The sequence below is a fragment of the Bombus vosnesenskii genome, unplaced genomic scaffold (genome assembly GCF_011952255.1).
Source record: "Bombus vosnesenskii isolate JDL3184/JDL3185 unplaced genomic scaffold, Bvos_JDL3184-5_v1.1 scf7180000013314, whole genome shotgun sequence".
Classification (NCBI taxonomy): Eukaryota; Metazoa; Arthropoda; class Insecta; order Hymenoptera; family Apidae; genus Bombus; species Bombus vosnesenskii.
Window position 1 is genome coordinate 7,060,400 of NW_022882960.1, and position 23,220 is coordinate 7,083,619.

At 36.7% G+C, this 23,220-nt stretch overlaps 1 protein-coding gene and 1 long non-coding RNA gene across 2 annotated transcripts; one reads left to right on the forward strand and one right to left on the reverse strand.

The window, feature by feature from the left end:
* Positions 1–2,717: 2,717 nt before the first annotated feature.
* Positions 2,718–4,743, reverse strand: LOC117235189. The gene is made up of 3 exons (XR_004493637.1): positions 4,715–4,743; positions 3,816–4,628; positions 2,718–3,656 (listed from the first exon to the last, which is right to left on the reverse strand). It is a non-coding gene; the product is annotated as an uncharacterized LOC117235189 (long non-coding RNA).
* Positions 4,744–14,799: 10,056 nt separating this feature from the next.
* LOC117235156 (forkhead box protein A4-A-like) lies at positions 14,800–21,434 on the forward strand. Its single transcript, XM_033496912.1, has 2 exons — positions 14,800–17,155; positions 20,496–21,434. The coding sequence occupies exons 1-2, from the start codon at positions 15,949–15,951 to the stop codon at positions 20,756–20,758; spliced, it is 1,470 nt and encodes a 489-aa protein (XP_033352803.1). The 5' UTR covers positions 14,800–15,948; the 3' UTR covers positions 20,759–21,434.
* Positions 21,435–23,220: the final 1,786 nt, after the last annotated feature.

The window sequence follows — 23,220 nt, forward strand, 5'->3', positions numbered from 1 at the left end:
TGCACTGACAGTCAGCTCCATTAAGTTCCATTATGGGTTTCGCGACGCAAAAGTACACAATATTCGCGTTGCACCTTCACCGAACTTTTCGTTGGTCGTAAGGTAACTCGTTAAATCAAAAGACAGAACTGGTGTCGCTCACAGGATGATAACGAGTTTTGTTTTACGGTTGAGATTGATAAGGTGCGTACAAACTGCTGGACGAATCGGAAGTGCTGGCTAGAAATTCGAATTTTTATATCTTAATTTTGTTCTCGGTTTAGAAATCAGAAAAGATTTGTAATATTTTAATAAAATGTTTAAAATTGGAACTCTAATTAGAACTTAAAATTGGAAATTATGCATATTGATAACATTTTTTCCATATTTTGTCTTAACTGAACATATCTTTCTAACGTTACAAAAATATATATAACTAGATCGAAAGTGATCGAAAGAAAGTAGCAGAGTTAATTGCAAATAGAGTTATCGACTATTGGAATCTATAAAATTTATGATGAAGTCTTTAAATCTTCAGGAAGGATTAGATGTATTGCCACTTGCTATATAAAATATAATTTGTTTTCCATTAATGTGGTCGATAGTGCCCTTTATGTCCTGAAACAAATACGCTTTGTTTCAAAGCAAATAAGATTGATGTTAATGATACTTTGTTTTGTCAGTAAAGCCTCGTTCACTACCTGACATTGTTTGTTTATTTAATTACCATATCGTTTTACATGCTACGACAATGCAGCGATGAAAAGGTCACAGTAAGAATATCATGTCACAAATTGTAATAAATGTTGTCCTTGGATTTTTCACACGTGCAAGCTGGACCAAGGGGTCCCGAGCCTGGAAGGAAGCTGGTATCATATTAATTGCCGCTGCCTTTCGTCAGGCCGTTAATTAAGCGGTCACCGCCTACTCTGAGTGTTGGGACGGATTTTCTGGCCACTGGTGCCACGCTGTCTTGTGGCAAACATTCCGAAATGACGATAGCTTGCATTTTTTTATGAGACAATAAGTCCATCTTTTGTGCAGATCTCATTGTATACCTTGTATTACAACGCTTTTTTATCTCTTCATTTTCATGTAAATTCTTTCATCCGTTAATCCGGGCGATGAACTATGAGAACAGAATAATTGAAATAAAATAACTAAATAGTTAATAAACCAAAATATATATTTTGAAATGTATAAGAATTATATAGATTTATATTACTTTGTTTTATATAAATGTTTAATGAACGAAAATGTAAAGTAATAAAAATATTAAAAGTTCCTGCAAAACATTTTTTAATTATTTTTCTATGTTGAAAGTTTCAATAGTGGAATAATCTATATTTAAGATATGCGGTTCAGAAGATCCAATAGTCCAAGCATAGTACGATCCACGAAAATATTCCTGCCCGTACCCGTTGCTTGGGGAACGTTTCGGCGTTTTTCGTGACAACTTGCGAGCATTGAGGTTTTCATTCATGATGGAAAGCTAAGTCACCCCGTATCCTTGACAGGATTCCGAAAACGGTTCACTGTTTTCTCAGGCAGTCGGCAGGCCCTGCCCGATATTGGCGGCTCTCTGTTTTCTTAAGCAGCGGGCCCACTTCCTTATTGCCACGCCCGAGAAAAAAACGAGGATAGAGAACCTTCGGTGCCACGCTGTCTGCCGAAGACAGTATTCTGCGGCGACGTTCGTACAGTACAGCTGATCCTTGTCTTTCTTTCCTTCTTCGGGAATATTTGAAAATCCTTGGTAACTCGGTCAAACCGATAATACCTAAAAGTACTATTTTCCATAGTTTTTATCGGATCATGTTTTATTTCTTTGATCTTTGAATTCGTCATAATAATTGTAAGAAGTGGTATTTATATAAAATGTTTGTTTCAATGCATGGTTATTAGGATGAAGAAAACAGAATACAATATATTGAAATAAAATATGATCGCATTCACAAACACAAAATATTTTAATACGAATGTGTCATTTTCTAAAAACAAATTTTCTTGCTAAAACATCCCATGCTTCGGATAGTATAATCCAACTTGACGCTATATTTTGCGTAACACCAAATAAATCTGAATATTTCTCTTTCCCATAAATATTCATGCCAGAATCATATTCTAATTTCAATATACTAATTCTTATGCGTGTTCTTGCTAACGTAGTAGTCACTTCCTTCACTTCGATAAAAAGTACATGGCACTTCTACTCTCATCGTTCTCCAAACCCCATCATTTTCATAATTATATGTCTAGGGGTGAGCCAATGGTAATGACGCTACTGTCTCCCCTAATGTCCGCTTCCGCAGCCCCAAACTTCCGAGTGCCACGATCGAAGAAAGGCGCAGGTCGACGAAGAAAAGGATGGCTAGGTGGGGTAGAGTACCGCCCTACGAGAAGGGAGTACAACGATGACAGGAACGAGGGAATATAGACGTGGGGGGGATGGGTTTCTTTGTTTTGTCTGAAAACAGCCGCAGGGGTGACGGACTGTGGCATCAAACCAAACTGAATATTGCGTCCGCACTTAGGTCGCTTCCGTGTTCCCTTGGGTACGTATGAAAGGTAGAATGCCGTGCGAGGAAAATGGAATCTAGTTCTGTACTGAAATATATATGCCTGAACTAGAAAACAGATAGAACTTAGATATCGACGAGACTTGCTCCTTTTGACAGTGCACAACACGAATTCGCTTTTTTTCTTCTCCTTTTTTCCATTTCATTTACTTTCTGAAATTAAATTTATTGTGTTAGATGTAAGTTACAAAGGAAGACTTACAAGAAATAGAATTTATGAGAAGTAAGAATTCATAGCGAAAAATATCAAGACAAAAGAAATTTTGTTCACCAATTATGTACAGAGGTTCATCTCAGGTCTATGTGTCTTTTTCATTCAATAAGAGCACATGACAGTTGCATTCTTTAATAATTCAGTGACCGTAGTTTTTGAGCTTTCTGAAAAATTCATAAAAATTCGATGTATCTATGTCTTGTTTCCTCTCAATTTTGTATCGTTTAACATCTACAAACACTTGAACTAGAGAACAATTCTATAGCATGTGATTTATGTCTTGTACCATATAACCACAGTTGCATGAGGTCGTATGTCAGGTAAACACATAGACCACTCCTCGCGGCATCTGTAATTAAATTCCGTGACAAATCGTCGCCCTGTGGTACCGACAAATCACAGTAATCCGTATCCGCTTGTCTTCGAGGCATTTATCATTTTTTCACGGGAGCCGTCGCGTTCGCGGCCACAGAACGAGTTCCTTGCTGCGACGTCCACGTCTACCCATATGTGCGAAAAGCACTGGGGAGTAGGGGATCTTCGTAGCACGAAGTGGAGAGAGAAGAAAAAAATAGAAGAGCGAAAAGGAACGTATCGAGACGTAAATCAGGCAGCAATTAAAATTAGCGAGGGGTTTCACGCTAAACGGGCGGTTACATTTATCCATCCACGGCTCTTTGATGAGTTTTCCCGAGAACGCGTCAGTTACTTCGAACCTCTGTCGGTTTTTCGGCATTCGCAGCTCAAGGTTTACGCGTATCCGTTGTCGCTTCTCTTTGATGTTCTTCTCTTCCTTCTCTACCTTCTTTCCGGCCTCTCTCTCCTTCCGTCTTCTTCACGAATCTTCTAGACTTCCTCTGTTCCTTCCTCTTCCTTGAAGGACACTATAATTTATATGATGTAAATTATTACGTCTTTTTATTTGTTTTATCTGTGCTATTGAATTTTATAAACAATTTTCTTGTTAACAACCGTTTGGGATTTTCGCAGATCTTATTGCGTTTATAAATATTGACGGTTGTTCAGGTCATTTTTGTACTCACCCAAATATGCTAGTATGAATCTTTTCTGTATGAATAGTATGAATCTGTCTTGGAAATTGGGGCTCGTTGTCGGAATCAATGAGGCCTACTAATCTATCTATTTCCATTCATTTTGCATCTATACTTATTTCCATCTCCAGTTTTGGCTCTTGGTTCATTTAAGGAAATACTTCATATAATTGTGTTTGTAACCTATTTCATATTTGTATTTATTATATATATGTAAATAGACTATACGTGAATTACCTCATTCATTTTACTTATCTTTAACAAAAATCCCGTTAGAAAATAACATGAGTAAAAATTTGAGTAATAATTTCTAAATTAGGCTGGCAGTTGTGGATAAGAAAGGATTTTTCGTCAAGTTGACTGGTGGCGTTATTCGACTAAATCCGTCTAATCCAAAGATTGATGTAGGTTATGGTAAATGACAACTTTCAAATTGTCCTTTTCTCTCATTCAGCGACTGGTGGCATTGTTTCACATCAAATCCATAATCCAGACGTTAATCTACACCCATTTACAAGTTAATCTAGCCACACTGTCAATGGAAATATTGACCGTTCTTTTAGATCCGACTCGTCGCTTTCTGTGCACGTACATCTCCGAACGCAGATAGGGAAAGGGCACGAGGCCAAAGAAAAGGACATCGAGAAGGACCATGGATGGTTAGTTCGTTCTTTTCTCTCGTGCTTTTTGGTGTTTTAAGTCGTTCCAGATGGCTGGAGTAGAGGTTTTCTCGTGGCAACCACCTACCTACACGGTGTAGACTCCATTCTGAACAGAAACAAATGTTCTTCGCAGCATGTTTTACTGAAAGCAAATTTAGATGTCCAAATTAGTTCTCTCTCTTGTTCGATAACAAAAAGTACGATATAATTCACGGATGACGTTCATACTCGTTAACAAGCATATAGGTATAATTGCGGTGCGTTCCAAAATACTGGATGTTGGAGAGGTTAGAAACATAACCATATCGGGTGACAAAGGTAAGTTGCATAATAAATTCCAAGTATTGTTGGAATTACGAATTCTATATTTACAAATAAAAATTTAATGTGACTGACTGAATTATGAAGAAACTACAGAATTTAAAAATAAGAATAGCAACTGGTGAAAACTGAATTATAAATTCGATTATTGTCGAAATTATTCTGTGCTTACATATGCGTCGTTTACGCCATTAAGGGAAAATATTCGATAAAAGAAAAGTGCTTTCATTTTGGAGCAGAAAGTGGCGCAAGTTGATTCCTTAAGTGGCAACGTTTAGCTCAAGAGTGAGAACACTCGAAGGATTCGTAAGTGGCAGAAACGAAATCGAATATTTAGACTTGGCGTGACATGTGTACTCATACGTTTTCTATTTTATTGCCAGCTATGTTAATTGTGATGGCTTCCAGGACGTTTCGATTATTTTTTTTACCACGACCTTCTTGGCAACCTTACCTACAGAATTACCTTATTCTTCACATCTCAACTGAAACTCTTGAGACGCTTTCCTCGAAATTGTCCTTAAGCCGTGAAGTGACTGTTTTCATTCTCAATGGCTCCGCATTTCATTATTTTACAAGTCTCTCTGAAAGATCGTAATATATTGATAACGATCTCTCTGTATCGAGAATTACAGATGGAAAATGATAGAAGCCACAATTGCTGGAAAGTAAAGTATATAGTTATCTTATCTTCTTTTTGATTAATAAATTATTGTTAAATCATTAAATATAAGTATTAAACCATTAAGGAACATGGAATGAGGTAATATGTAAAAAATAGGTAGCTATAAAATAGCAAATTTGAATAACTGAAAATCTGAGAACTTGAAAATTTAAAAATTTGAAAATTTAAAGATTTGAAAGTAAAATGTTGTGTTAACGTAATGTTGGTTTTTAATGGGCAAAAATCTTTTCATTCCCAAAAAAAAGATTGCGTAACGAGTTATAGCATCATTATCAAAATATTGCAAAACGTTGACGCAAAAAAAGAGTTCTTAATTGCACCTGATAATCGGTAGAAAAAAGAGAACGAGTAGAATTAAGCAAAGGGTTATTTCAGCGAACTTGCAACTCAGCAACTGAAAAAATATTTTCGTCGACTCACTGTGTTTCTATTCATATGTAAATTGCATCGCGCATTATAGTTGGTTGGGTATTGAAAACTGGCTCATCGATCATTAAGACGAAAGATTTTGACGGACATAAATTTGATATCGAGAACAAATGACTATAATTCGTTCAGTAAAAATATAAAGAGAAAAAGAAGCGATGAGCAAGACCTGTTTCGATCTAACTAACCTACCTGTTGTGCCAAGGTCACGCGGAAGGTTCAATATTGATTCAGAAAATATACGAAATCAGTCGGTGAACAGGTTGAAACAGGGGGTTCGAACGATGTTTTTATTTAGTCTGGGATAAAGTATTTAAGAACTCAACTTTGCGTATTATGCCAAGTATCACATAATTTTATGAATTTTTACGACATGTAATCTTTTAATTTTTCAATACCCAGAGTAAGAATGAGTTCAGTCTTTGTGAGAAATTGAATGTTTTCTTGACAGATTCCTGAAATTCATATCTTTTTATTCTTTAAATTGTATAAGATTCAAATAGTATAATTGTTATTATGATATTTGCATATTTTCACCTTCATGATTTATATTGAAATATTATATTATTACATATTGATTAGATTAATTTATTATCAATACAGGTATTCGGTGACATCTAAAGGTGGAAACGCATCTTATAATGTCGATAAAGTAGATTTCCCTAGACAGCATGATGGAGTAAAGAAAAATGAAAGTTACTTTACCAACGTTCAAGTGCTATCATTATTTGTTTCTACTTTGTCGACTGTAACTCACTTTCAAAATGTGTGAACTGCTATATCGATAACAGATTGTATGAAATTAACCACTTTAAATCTAGATTATCTAAAAAGAAGCTTCTTCTTGTCATTCAGTTAATAGTAATTTATTTCGTATTTATATTGCTGTGAAGCATTTTATATGGTTCTGATTGAAACATTTACGCATATAAACTCAGAAAGGAAACGACTCTTATTACTTAAACTACAATTTAATAGAATTGTAAAAAAGCTAAAAATTATTTTTATTCTTATTTCCTTGAAGAATCGTACGAGAATAACGCAAAAACTAAGATGCAGGAAAGAAAGATACTTTTTTGGTATCATCTTCCCGCTGGACAGTCCAAACAGATGGTTCACGTCCGAAAGCTCGTAACGATACTCTGTCTTGTAAACATAAGGTGGCGGAGAAAGTATTGTCAGTTTCTTAGTTACTTTACAACCAGCGTCTTTAAGAAGATCTGTCTTAAAGATTTTCATCGATAGGAAGGGCGAATGGTGGAAGAAAGAGTTAAGATTTATAACTTCCGGTTCATCGAAGAAGATTCTTAGAAGATGGCGTTCGGTTCGCAAAGATTGCGGTTGCTGAAAACCATCGATTTAAGATCGATTCAAAGCATTACTATGAAGAGAACATCGCTCGATTTAAATGCTTAACTCATAGTGTTTTCTAACCTATATAATATTTACGCCCCTTTAGATCATCTTTAAATAAGTAAGTATACACATGTCTATAATATTACATATATTGATAGTAATTATTACTTAATTATTATTTATGTAGCCTACCATATTCTTATTTACTATCGATATCAAAATCTGTATTGTTTAATAATTATCAATAAATAAATAATTTTTCAGTGCTTAAAGATATTTCGTCCAAAGTGGTGTTTAAAAATTGGAGGGTTAAGAAACATAGTGATGTAAGCCAATTTACCACTAGCTTTCATAAAATATTGTTCTGTATTTATTATAGTAAAAAATTGATTATACCTTTACAGATCATGAAAATGTGTCGTAACACAGAATAAAGTTATAATTTAATTTATTATAATATTAAAAGCATAATACATTTAAAAGCTAAACCATATTTGATATTATCTATGATTTTTAGACGACCAAGTAATCAAAATAATCAATTGTGAGAGAAGAAAAATTAAAATAAAAAATAGGGGATATTGCAATATATATATATGATTTGCCAAACAAAAAAATTGCAAAGGATCCTTTATACGCCTGTATAATTCTACCAGGTATCCCAAAGTCGCAAGTTAAAATATATGATTATGTCCAAACTCTCAACATCTATCTTACACCAATATGATTTTCAGTTGGCTAATTGATAAATTGAAAAATCGCGCGTAGTTACCATCGACTCGTAACGCAGGCCGCAGTATGTTCACAGTGCTCAGTTTCTATTCCGGTAGACCGAGTCTTTTAACAAACGGTCGTTAATTTTTAACGATGCCGTTAAACGTCGGTCCGGCAAGATGGCTGCAGCTGTAACGCTCTTCGTTCTAACTCGAACGAGCACGAAGAGAGGGGTATATCAGGGCGAGCGTAATTTATGTTCCGTAGATTTCGCGATTACCTGTTATTCGTTTTCTATTATCGCGTCAAGATGTTATTTCCAGGTTATGAGGGAATATTAATCGTAGCCTTGTGAATGATATGAAATAAAGCGTCCGGCTACAGATTCCAATGGTAATTGCCTAAACATTGTGGTAGCGCGAACAGTAAATCGTTCGAATTATATCATGAGAAAGTTTCTATAAAGAATGTATGTATATTATGACGTATATCATCATAATGAAGCGTTGCACAACATTCTTTCAACGCATTGAATGATATACTTATGCACCTACTTCATTTTATAGGGAATATAGAGTTTAACAAATGAACAAAACACGATCAAATATTAAACAAAATTTTGAAAGGAAAGGATATTATAAAAAGTTCCTTATTTTGTTAAAATCTTCAAACAAGGTTAGTAAGATGTTTGGTATTGCTATCTCTGTTTATATCTTCCCAAACTCATTATAATTTACAACCCCAATGCTTGGCTGGTTGTATGTAATACCGTTGCCGGTACTTAGAAAATTAAATCGTGTACACAAGTATCCATTTCTTTCTGCCTTTCTTCTTTTTCGCGGGAAAAGAAAAAACAGGAGGGGAAAAAAGAGTCCGAAGACCCAAGACGACGGAATCTCGGAGAGGTCGTGTCAGAACAACCCCCTACGGTAGTCGAGATCTAAACACTAAAACAGTGGATTAAGTGGGGTACACACGTTGCATAAACAACCAGTCTCCACGGGGGTGCGGCCCGGTTAGTGAAAAATTTCTACGCAGCAGGAAGGCGTTCATTCGTAGACAAACGCTATTACTACTCACCTCCAACGAACTTTGATATAAAAATAATCAACAAAAATATTACTACAATTCCTTCGGAAACTAAAAAGGATTAAACGTATTTATGAGAAAATCAAATGAATTGCTAATATAAGAAAAATTACACATTTATAGGAACAATCTAAATGAAAAGAAATATGAAAATTTTCAGAAAAGTGCCGTTTGATCGTACGAACACCGTGAAATCCGAGCTTTCGTGGAGTATCCGCAGGAAACCAAGGGGAGCTTCCGATAGAAACTTACGCGTACAGGAGAGGGACTTGCGCGCTTTCCAAAATAGCAGCATCAGCGGATAAACATGTCTTATTTTGAGAGCTGGTCTTCTCTCTCCGTTCCTCTTTGGCCTGTTCCACCGACGAGCCTGATCTTACGCAAAAGAAACACTATCCAGACACTGTACGCCAAGGATGGACTGCAGAAATCTAAGGGAGTTATACGGCGCCCGAAGAAACCAGGACGAACCAACGGTTCAACGGAAATTTACGAGCTTCTGGATAGATCGATCCGTGGATGATTTGCACGCGACCTCCAACTCAGACGTAGTACCTTTTCACCCAATGTCTCTGTGCCTCTTGAATGCTAATCGATGTTCTGAAGTGGTGAAAACAGTCCATCCACTGTCTACGAAACGTTTTAAGAATTCTCGTGGGAAAAAGCGTATCGCCATCGAGTACCTACGACCTGGGTGGTGACACTCACGTTGCTGGCTAGCATGTAGATGACAATATATAGATGAAATTTAAAGTATCTTAAACGCCGTAACGTCGTATCATCTGGAAGGATTTTGTTAAAGAGATAAGAACAAAGAGAAGCATTTTTATTCATAAATATTGAAACCAGAATAATTTCGTATTAAATGGTATCGTTGGATTATAGACCACTATAAATAATTCACGATAGATTAGTAAAATTTAGAATATTTGATTTTTTTATTTATTTTACATTCTCCGTAGTAGAGATTAGTAATAAAATTAAATTGAATTAAACATTCCAAAAGCTAAATAATTTATCCCTAAATTGCTACAGTCCCCAATAGCCTAACGATATCTACTAGTTAAGAGTTAATGAAAATTTTATATAATTTCATATCATTTGATATTAGAAGATTTGTGAATTTTACTCATCAATTCAAAGTCATTTCACTTAAGCATCATACGTAAATTACTATTTCTGCCTAGTTCTTCTCCGCTCGTTGATTTATATCAAACCAATTTCGAATTGCTTATCAATCAATTCTCGATGACAATTACGCTTCCTATGATCTTCCAGTGAGACGCGTGAAATTATCGTTTTTAAGAGTGACTCTCGGGCCATAAAAGTTTGGAAAACCCTATACTAAATAATATTCCATTCTTTTCAGAATTCAGATGTAATCGAAGAAAGTTATGATATAATATAAACTGTAACTATCGTAATTAAGCAAATTCTATTCGTTCTGGTTAACTAACAGGATTCGAAGATTGGTGTACTGAACGAACGCAAGGCGTCGGGTATGGCAACCACGTGCTGCTCCATTTTACCCCTTCCACTTACCGGGCGTCACGTTCCCTCGCGGCCGGGATGAGGCACAACAAAAGAGAGAAGAGACAAAATTGTTTGCCTTGAATACAGTTTAAGACCCAATCAAAACAGGGACACGTTACCAGAAAAAAGATATCCGTTTCCTTAAAAGAAGCCGAATTGTTTTCACTTCGAGGTGCAACTAATGTATTCAACCATACATCATACTTAATGTATACTTTTCGAGCAAAGTATCAACATTCCTCACACTTGATCAACAAACAAATGTTCAAAAATTGGGAACAAGTGTAATATTTTTAATTTATACTATATATGATTGAATTATGTAAACTATTTTCGATAAATTTTGTAATCTTCAATCTACAGTGTAAAAAGAACGATTGTTGGATTGAACAGGTACGCGAACAGATCTGGTGGTGAGCATAGGGTTGAAGATGCGACAGGAACGTAAGGCTCGTAACGTGCACCCACGATCGGCGGTATAAAATTACGGTATTGTGTAAACAGAGAATATCGTCGGCGCGTCTGATGGCCGCTTGGGTGGCCGTCAGGGCCTCACGTGTTCTCCACAAGCAGTGAGACTCTAACTTCGGTCTCGTCGTGTAGCCGGATCGCGTAAATCCCTGAAGAATCGACGAAACGGAAGCACGCGAACGAATTAGCCAACATCACTGACCAAAAACAATTCTTCTACTCGCTATCTATTAAGATCTCTCCGAGATTAGGAAGAAACAAGAATATCTCTTTTCAAATTGAACTTGCCTCACAGGAATTCACGTTTGGAATCTTATTATGTAAAGTATCCAATCTTAAATATTTCTATCTTTATGCATTGTTCGACTTAATGAAAATTTTGACGATAATCTTTAACTTACACATATGGAATCTATGTTCCCATAATCTAAATGGAAATTCTGCTATACGAAAGAAGTCGCACAATCCTATTTTGCTATAGTCTACAATTATTAAGAGATCTATATGACCAGGACAAAATTTGCTAGATCTTGAAACTTGAAGCTTTTTTGCTTAGAAAGCGAATCTCCGGAGGAATCAAAATGGCCGCGACGCCGGATGTAAACAGACGAGAAAGTTCGTAACGTGCACGTGAGACAGACAGCCTGTAATGTCTGGTTCCGGTCTGCGGTTTTCCTACGGGAACACGTGCGACCGAAACTGGCTTTCTTCGGGTGGTCTTGGTCGTCGGCGCCTTGTACCCCGTTTTATCTTAAAAAAACTGATCCGAAACTGTCGCAATTTGCCCCAAGAGTGGCGTTGTTTATTGAGAAAGAAAGAAATGGTCGTTTCGAGGCCTTCAAAGGACGCTACGTAGACTTAAGACGCTTATTTTCTTACGGTGAACGATAATTATTAAATCCTTCCATAGACAATAATCTTCTTTCTTGTAATGTAGCTACATATAGAGATACTGATAGACTCTAGTCTCTGCGCTTTAACGTGCCCTTTCCTTTTTTCCTAGATATCTCGAAGAACTGAATTAAGTTTTTTTTCAAGTGGCACTTGAGACTGTCGCAGAAAACGACACGGGGAAATCTTGGAAGCAGTAAAATGGTAAACACTTCTAAATGTTCTTCGGAGGGTGCTCTCAACAAGGAAGGGCGAGTACTTCACTTTCAACCCTTAAGCCACGAGGTCCACTATTAAATATTCTATAAATCTGAAAGAGTATACTAAAATACTCAGTTTTAATTTCTTTATAAGTGTAAAGATGTTTTAAAAGCTACGTTATTCTAAATCAGGCTAACGTTTAAATTTGTCAGAATAATTTCTAAATTAATTTAATTGAAAAAAATGTAGCTACTTTGTTTTACAGTATTTTTTACAGTTAGATGCTATATACGTTTTGGAAGTACGTTTCTGTTAATTTTTAATTTTCATTGGATTTATAGAAGAAGAATGTAGCGAGAGGCATTCAGAGCAGTGTGGCAAAGAGTTAACAGAACCACGAAACACACGTTGCACGATTTCAAGTAGGCAAAGACAAGATGGCCGTGACGCTTCTCTTTCGTCGGTTCGTTCGCTGTAAGGCAAACAAACTTCTTGAGAATTCGTGGTCTAGAGAGCTCAGGGCGTACGATATCACCGGATAGACGTTGGATGACATTAAATAATTGCCCTCTCGATGCTCCACTTCCAGGTTTCCATATGTTTCTTGGAATTTCATTATTATAAATAGAGAACAATTGCTAGGAAATATTCAGGCTCGTTCTTCGTAATTTAATCTGCTATTTCGTTTTCAATTTTCACTGAATTATAATTTCAATTCTAAATATTGCATAACTTATATGATAACGACAAAAATTCAAGAGAGAGATTTTTAGCGATGTTTGCATTGTTATATATTTATCTTTGGATTGTAATTATTATATTGTAATATTGTTACTATTATTGGATATTATTATTCTATACAGTGGTTTTGGAATCATTTAAGATTAATTTCGTATAGAGTTTATTGCAATTTTGTTAGACTAATTACGAGATTTTAAATAAAAAGGCCTACAAAGAAGAGCCTATATGGATCAAAACCATCAGGAGATTCTAATGAAACGAGGCACGTACTTGGAATCGTGATCGTTGATAAACGTCGATCTCAATTCTTTCAGGACCAGTTACCCGATACCTCGTCACGTGTATCGATATGTAAACACTTTGGTTCGATTGACTGCGATCAACGAGTTAATGCGCAGCGGGTCATTGGATCGAGAACACTATGATAAGAAAGTTTAGAGACTTCCTTCGTAAATATTACAAAGCGACGTCTTACGTTATCGACTACGAAATTCATAATGAATTATATGTAAGTACTTATATATAGATACGTATTTTATATATCATCTATATTATTAATAACACAAGGTTGTATAATTTTAGATTTCGCGCATATCTACGCAATAATCTAACAATCTAATTTAATAAAAGAAAATAATACTTTTTCTCCTGTGATAGACAATGATACTTTCACCAGATGCGATAAGACACTTCAATTCATTGGCGTAATTGTAAACAATCATAATAAGCTGACATAACGCCATTGAAAAAATAAGGTACGGATCATTTTTATTCCATTTTCATTCAAGAATCAGTACCAACTCAATATCCACGGTTTGTAACATAAAGTCGACACATTGAAGCTCTTGAAGATCATTTGTGTCTTCCATTCGTACATGTTTTATGAATTGTACTTCTTTTGTTTCGAATTTATAAAATTAATACTAACAAGTACGTATGTATATCCTTTTTTATGTAGCATACAGTACTTAAAAAATTTGTAAAAAGATTTTCCACCTATTCACATTGATCTTCAAAATGTGGAGCTCTTCGCGATTTCGGGAATTAATTATGCCTTTCGCCAGAAAATTTCACACAATTTTCAGGTGAAAAGCACAATTAGTTCTTGAAATCGCGAACGTGTTAACAACAATTTTGCTTTTTCATCGAAATGTGATTCAAGTGAAATGAGAAGGTATAATGGAAGTCCGACATTTTGTGTTCCACGAACGGAAGTGCGTGATGACGCTTAAGATCTGTCGGGAACTGACATCACGAGTAAAATTTCCAGATAATCAGCCCTAATTTCAGGATAATCGATGATGTACGAATTCCGAGAGGAACCTAAAACAGAAAATGGAGGGCGGTTCTATGATCGGGCGGAGCATAGCTCTAACTTCTCGTTGGTCAACAGGTGAACCAATCGTTCCTTCGAGCTTTTTCGTACCGTCTGCAAGCGCGTATCCTGAAATTGTAAAACTCATTGCTCGCGAGTTAGTCGTTTCTGTAGATACCATTAAAATAAGGAAATTGTAGTTTTTCACCGAAAAATGAATATCGATAATTATGCATTGTTTCTGTTAACTAAGATATATATGCAATATCTTTTCCACTTTTCTCAGTACCTACATTTTCTTAGGATTAACGAAAACAGTTAGCAGAAAATACAAGAGAATAAAATGGAACGTCTTATTTAACTCACGAGTACCATATTATGAGTAAAATTATTCGGAAATTAATTATAATCTCTTTATAGAGATTGAAAGATTGATCAATCCCATTTGCATTACGTGAAAATAATATCTCACACTGAGAAGCAACTTCTCTTGAAATACTCCTTTTTTTTATGTCCATAATGTGTATAACTAATTAAAACTAATAACAAAGATGGGATCCTTTCTAGGCCATCAAAGTTCCATTCAATGTTAATCCTTAACATACCAAGTAAAGTAGAATCACTCAAAAACCATAACAGAATACAGAATCTATAATACTAATAGAACTTGCAGGCTTGCAGCCACAACAAAAATACAATAACAGGAACTAATGCAATAATGAAGAGAAACCATGTAGGACTTTAAAGACTCCTCTTGATAAAAGAATATCGTTCATATAACACTGGTATGCAAAGAATTAACACCAAACATTTTGCACAAATCTCCATGTTCTTTCGCTAATTAAATCAGCTCTAATTTAACAAAACACCGTCGAGATCTCACTGCAACAACGAGAATGAGGAAAGTTATGCAATCTTCTTCGTTTCAATCTCTCGTCAAGCAATCACAGCGTGCCCGATTGTTGTTCTCAGTATCCGGAGCTTATTTCTATCAGGCGTGACATCGTAGTAGAAACCAGTCGCTATTGGTCGTGAACGCGAGCTTTAGTATCGTACACTGTTGATCGACCAATGAAAAGTCAAGCCACGTCCCCTCGGTTCATCACGCCTACCGGGGACGAGGTTGGTTCGTGACGGCGTGGTTCGCGTCATCGCGACGTACCAAGCTTCCACCAGGTCCGGAGTTGATCCCGAGGCCCAGTCATCCGAAAACACTTAGTGGCGCATCAGTGCAACGTCTGCCAAGTGGCAAGTCTAAATAATTGACCCCACCGTTCGTGCAAACAATTTACATCGGGCACACGTAAATAACGGCCTCTTTCCTCCTTATTGTGATTACGCTTGGAAACGCGTGGCCGCCACACGAATTCGTCCACGACGTGTGGGAACGGCCGATGCAGCAAACATAAACGGTAAATACAGCGAAACTCGATCGTGTTCGCAGTTGCGATTGATAGTGAGAGTGACAAGGACAGTATACGTACGAAATTACAGCTGGAAGACATTAAAAATTTTACGGATCATTTTTCAAATCATATTTACCGTGGTACGAGATACGTTGGAATTGGAATTCGTGAAATTATTGTGGTTAGAATAGCATAGATATACAACTAGACATACACCTTAGATTTCTAAGGATATTTACAGTGAGGTGAATGGACTATAGTTGTGAGTTTTAGAATGTTCGCTACAGCGTGACGACTGGTCTCGACGGACTTCATGGATCAAACGGTAATCGTTCCGTCGACTCCTCGCGGAAGCAACGTGGACAACGCGAGAGTCACGATGAAGAACGAAAGTGACTCGAATCTACATATCCAAGACCAGTCTACCGTAGCTCATTCCAATTCCACATCGGTGGTACCTCGAACCAATTTGTCGATGTCCAACAGTCTGAACCAAGATCAGAGTTTAGATCCGTTGATGTGTAACCCTGCCAGTACAGAGTTACCTAGGAAGCCTGGAGCGCGGCGCCAAGAGAAACCTCCGTACTCTTACATAGCACTGATCGTAATGGCGATTCAGGCGAGTCCAGGAAAGAGATTAACCCTTTCAGAGATCTACTCGTTTCTTCAGCAACACTTTCCCTTTTTCCGTGGCGCTTATCAAGGCTGGAAGAACTCAGTGCGCCATAATTTGAGCTTGAACGAGTGTTTTATCAAGCTTCCAAAGGGTTTAGGAAGACCAGGTAAAGGTCACTACTGGACGATTGATCCTTCGACAGAGTATATGTTTGAAGAAGGAAGCTTTCGTCGACGACCACGAGGTTTCCGTCGCAAATGCCAAGCCTTGAAGCCTCAGTATCCTCAATACTTTTCTGCGAGTGGTCCAGTAGGCGTCCAGACTCCCGGATACGAAAATTTAACACCTGGAGCCATGGAATACGCGAATGGATATCAAAATCAGTATCAAAATTATCAAGAATATGCGATGTACGCAGCACCTGGTGCCGCGGTCTCCGCTGATTGGTCCTATCCTGAGGCCACATACAAGACACCGCCCATATCGGAAGTAACATACAAGACGACGGAAGTCACATACAAAACTGGAGAACCGTCTGTATACAGAAACGGAGAAATAGTAGCATTTAAGAGCGAGCCTGGATATGCGGCGAGGAGTCAGGAGCAGTTGACGTACAGAGCTACGGACGGGTTCTCCGTGAAAGATCATCAACAGCATCATCCAGAGACGGTTTATAAGGAGAATGAAACTATGATGACCTATAAGTGCCCGTCTAATCCCGCACCAACTACTCAAGCACCTGGACAAGATTACTACGTTGGTTACGGACTCGCCGGGGTCAACAATACTGGAAGCAACGTGAACGTCGCTATGCAGGGAATTCCAGAACAGACAGGCAACAACAGTCCCGTAGGAAACGTCAGTTCACCGCACAGTGGGTGCCAGACACCTGTAACGGATAATGGTAAGTTGTTATTTAATATTATTTGATAATTTTTAGCTGTTGTAAGTACATACGCATATGGATATAATGAAGATAATACGAAAGAAGAAAATAAGTGAAATTGTATATTTTGTTTGGGGGATCAGACGATATTGAAATATTAAGAAACTGTTTTTAGTTTGGGTTTCTCTGTCAGGAGTATACTTAAGTCGAAATTAAATAATAGACTTCAATAATTGAGGAGATTTCTGAAAAAAGGGCACAGAAAATAACATGGTGAATTGAATGCATTGCATTGGTAATTTTAATACCAACTACGTTCTTTGTTCCTTTCACAATTCTCCTAAGTAATAGGATGTTTGATTCATTATAAGTTCAATTCTTCTTGTTAATACAATGATTGATTCGCTATAAAATACTAAACAAAATAAGAAAATAGGTACATAATTTTCAGATCAGAAAGACAGTTGGAGAAATGTATGATTGAGTATAAATAATGAGTATAATTAAAGGCCCTGCTTATACGTTCCTGAAAGTGTAGATATTGATCTTGATCTAATCGAGAGTTGCAAGACTAGCAGGAGATTTTCTTAAGTCGAAGGCAACAATGACAATTCACGACAGTCGGGGGGCCATATGGAAAATCGCAGACTGTTTACGACCATACAGGCGCCAGTTTCCTTAGAACCATAGTCTAGTCGTTTAAAAAGTTCTTCGACGAGTTTCACAAGAACAACTGTGGTCCGTCTTGAACATTTTCCAAACTTGAAATCCAATAAAAGATCCACTTGAGATTAATGCACCCAAAACTTATCTGAAAATTATTTTTATCATCATTAATAGTTAAATATTATATATTAATTATAAGTACTGTTAATTATACACCGTAAGGCAATATGAAAAATAACATTAGAGAAGGAACAACTTCCTGAGAGCGTAAATTTAAAAGTCAAAGCCAAAATTCAAAAGTCAATAAATTTGAAAGTCAAGTTCCGTTTAATAGCACCGTCGAAAGTACTCTTCGCGCGGAGCCGACAGACATGAAATCACCGTAGCTGACAGCACCTATTAGCCAGGGTGACATTTCTGTCACGCCCATGCGAGAAGTCGTAATTCGTAACTCGTAACATTATACGTGTAACGGGGCATGACACGAAATCTCAGCTTGTCTTCCGTTTAGATTAATTTAGCGTAGAAACTCGAATCGGTTAACACAGAGGCGGCAATTACACATTCGTTAAACATCCACTTTTTTCGGCAGTAAAAGGCTCAGAGAAATTCATCGAGTCTTTAACTATGTCGTAATATGGCTAATGTCTAATGTCTCACTACGAGCGTGGTGCTACACAATCTTGTAGCATTCCATGTATTTTATATATTCTACCAATCTTGTAATATTCTATGTATTCTATATATGTGTTGTATTATGAGCTACAAAGATTTGCATACTACGATTGACGCATTAAGAATAATGTTCTAGAGTCATTGGTTCTATTCATTACGTTTATGAATGAAACGATTTCGTGAATGCAAAAGTTTACTACAGTTACTACGTTCGATCGCGTGGTAAACAAATGATCGTAGTGAACGAAAATACACGGTTTTTTTGTATCAGTTACCGGTAGTCGCGTGCTGGTAAGTGAGGTCTCAAATCGCTTATCGTGTAAACATTTACAAGTGGGGTAAACAAGATGTTCTTTAATCTAAGTACATCGAATGTAGCTACCTCAAACATTAGCTGGTTCGTTTATTAAACCTTTCCACGGAACTGACTTCGATCTGTGGTTCCGCGGTCTCAATGTAGACATATTATCTATGATGATGAATTAATAGTAAGCTTCTGCGAAATTTATACGACTCTAATAGTATTTTATCCAACTCTTCATTTAAAAAATTAAATAATGTTTCTTCTAAATCCAACTCATGCAGATCAATTTTAACTCTATAGAATACTGTACTCCCCGTATATTTTATATTTTAATTTTATTTTTTAAAAATAGTAGCTCTTTATTGCTTATTCATAATTCCCGATAATCCTCAGTCATGGAAACTTCAACTTTTACGTGTTTTCGTGATTGAGATATACAATTCTTCATTATAGTTTTGATATTTATGAATAATGAATATTTGTGAGTAGGGTTAAAAACTCTGATATCTATGATGAGGTTACTCTAGAATCGATATTTGCTATCTAGATCAACAGATCGTTCTCATCCGCGCACTCCCGTTTATAAGTACAATCTATTCCTTCTCTCTACCTCGATACACCATGGCATCGACAAGGGATAAACGTACCACCCACGCACCCTTCCTCCTGCTCCTCCTTCTCTTTTCTCGTTCAGTCAGTAAAGTGTAAACGAGATCAATCTGCAGACGCCTCGGTAGGCCCCAGTTTTCCTCTTTCTCTTTTTCTTCTACCCCGGTCTCGGGATGTATTTCTGGAGCCGATCTCTCTACTCCGCGACTATGGCATCGTTGTTGGCAACGACGGGCGCTGATATTCGCTCAGGCAACCGCTTCTGTGCTCTTCTTTTACTGCCATCGTATTTCGATTCACGGTACGTGTCCCGTGTTCGAAAGAAAAGGAAAAGGACAGAGAAATTCGCGCGCACGAGCGCAGAAACAGATCGCTCAAGCAGCCAGAAAACTTTGGATTCGACGGAGGTAGAGAGGTCGAGAGAGATTTTGACTGACGGCACTGCCATTGAGACCACACACGACGCTGTTTTAAGACGTTCGTTACACTTGCCTTCGATCTGGAATTAAACCAAATTCCAATTGCCATCGAGATGCCATCGTTCGCTTTTAATCGTGCTACCTTCAAAACCGATCTATCAGCGATTTTACTTCGGTATTATCAACTCGTGCATAATTTTACTTTTAACTATAACGATTTCTGTATGCATTGCTACGTTTCTTATAGGTCATTCAGATTAGATAATATCTAATGTTGTTTTTGTATCATTTTTTTCTTTATCTTCTTGATGAAGGCAGAATTTGATAGTTTTCGTAAAGATGTAAAATATAAGTATGCAGGAAAGTTTGTAAAAAAGAAAAGATGAACAAGTACGAGAGGGAAATAAAGAGAGAAAGATAGGAGTCGAGACACGAGTGAAGTGCGTACTTGAAGAACTACTTGAGAGCTGCCGGAGCTTCGGATTTATCATACCTATACAAGGACTGATTTCGTATCATGAGGTCTTTCACTTCTCCTCTTCATTTCCTCTTGTCCCTTCATGTGTGGTCCACCTCCACTCTCCACTGAAATATCGTAAAATTTAGAAATGTCACAAAGTTCCAAATATTAAAAAATATTGAAAAGATTATTTACAAAATTGTTTCTCTTTTACTTTTGTTTCAGGTATAAAGATGCAATGCTCGAACTCCAATTCAAACAGTTCTGGAGGTGGACTCATTGATCGCAAACCATCCTACTTTGGTCATCCGGCCGGATCAGTTACTTTGAGCTCGTTAAGCTCTCTAAGCTCGCTTAACTTGAGCAATATCGGCAGCTTGAGTAGTGGCTTGAGTATATCAAATATACCTGGCACAGTTTCGTCGAACATTCATCATACAGCCACAACACCGCCAACGTACTACGATCAGATCAAATACAGTATGTGAAACGTGTGACTATCTGAAACAAAGAGAAACAACGTACTTTTTATTAACGATGTAACGTTAGTGTCGACGAAATTTCGAAACAGTGCGGTAAAACGAATATTTAACAATATTCACTATTGAAACTCTATTGCGAATGAAATCTATTCGAGTGCAGATGTACAAGTTTGTAAAGAAAAGAAGAAATCTGTTTTTCAAACGATCGCTTCGATAACAGTGTAGATTGAGATCCTATTTATATTTATAATTACGAATAAATGTTACTAATTTAAGCCGTTCGCCGCGAATCAAAGATGTAGAATTAAAGCATCCTTTGCTATAAGAAGGAGAAAACAGTAGGAGAAAGTTCTATGTTGCTTGAATCACATTTTGCCGCTTTTTCATCTTGCTTAGTGGATCGACGATGATACATTGTGATTTTGAAATAGATATTTCTACGAATTAAGACAATCTATAACTGCCGATGATGTATCAGAGTGAGTTAAATATTAATCACGTCAAACAATGGTTTTGCGGTGACGATAAAGGATTTGTTGATAGCAGCAAACTCTCTTTCCTAGTCCCTACTTCTCGTCCATGAATTCCGGTTCTTGTTAGCGTCATCTTGCGTAACAACATTATGCTTTTTGTTAGCCCGTATGACAAATTGTTATTAAAGTTTTTACGATTTTCATTTCCATAGCTTCGATCATTCCTTATTTAAAATAAAACTCATTTGACTCCTTGGTAATTTCCATAATTTTTTACTTAAAAAGGAAAAGAAGACTCGAAGAAGAGAGCGAGTTTTACGATCTCAGAAACTTGCTTCGTCTTTTTATCCTTTTTTTTTTCGTTGTAAAAAAGCGATGTAAAAAGGACCGAACAGCAAAGATTCTACTGTTACTTTCGAGGACTCAAAAACGAACCAGTAGTCCTGGATCTTTCTTAGGAAGGTTATAAAAAGAGATAATATGGTCGTGAACGATAGTTACGTGCTCTATGCAGTAGTAACGCGACAGAGTTCTATTGGAACAGCTTGTTGCCGGTCCCTGCCATAAAAATGACAAGAACAAGTCAGAGGCTCCTTTCGGCTAGCCAGGATGCACTTATTTGAGTAATATGGAGTTTCTTCGGAAAGTTTTTTCTCATCACGTGTTTAAATATTGCCGGTTCCTTTTATCAGCTTTCCTATAAATCACGTGCCACACTTTTCCGCGAAAATTTGGTTTGATTATCGATCTGGATGTCACGTCCAAAAATAATACGATGACACTTGATCCAGGTTTTATTATCGCGGTCAGGGAGGAGATACAAAGAAGCATGGGAAACTTGCAGATGAATCAGAATGTTAAATTCGAGTATACTGTTTCCTTCATTTCTTTCCTATTACTTTTTTTCAATTTGTATTTATATACAAGTATATGGTAAATATGTTTACAATGTATTTACGATTAGGGTAAAATATATTGTGCTGGTATACTTGAATATAATTGCAACCACGAGTTTCATTGCTCCGTCGTCACTTACAGATAGATGGACCTTTGTTTTGACGATTCGAGCCTCGCTATCTATCGATGATTTCCTTGAATCGGCTTAGAGAATCAAGAGGCGCGGGATTGCTTATGTAATAAATTAGAGAACGTTATGCGAGATGGCGGATCGCATGTGGTGTCGGCTTACACGAAACAGATTCATAACCGACATTAATTTCGCATTAAGATTTTTCTCTTCTTCGATCCGCAGATCGGATTCTGCTCGTGAAGGAATGAAAATTACTCTGATTTCCTTTAGTAGTGTATTCAAATCTCATTGTCGTACTATTTTACAATCAAAATTTTCTCCCATTCTCTATAATGAATTTTAAATCTTTTATTAAGTAAATGATTATTTCTTAACGATATAATGGTTTAATTACATATTACTGTAATTATATATTACTTATCACATTTTTTATGAAGTAAGGTTTATGATATCCTGTCCCGTTTCGTTGGCGGGTTTATTGACCGATTTTTTCCTTAATCAATAACGCCTGGTCCAGATACTAAAGTGGTACGAAAAGAACCACTTCTTACTGCGTCATCCGGATTGCACGTAAACCAGACGACGAATATGCACGAGGTGTAAACGAAGTCACTCAATGACGCCGTTGACAGGCCATCTTTGGCCCGTGGTTCATGGTGTTCTCATTTCTGCAATACATTTTTGTCTAAGGAAAAAGCTTATCCCTCTATTTTTTGTTAGTGTTATCTGGTAAACGAAGAGATTTTTATTCGGCAATTTTAATGTTAAATTCAAATATTATCTATCTATCATAATAACTTCCTTTTATAGTAACTATACCTACCTATCATATCATAGACTTCTTTCACACGAACTTATATTTAGATTAATATATCATAATCATAATAATTAAAGAGTCTATTTCTAGCGCATATACATGTATGTCCATAGTGGGTGATAATTCTGATGAAAATCCTGCGTAGTGG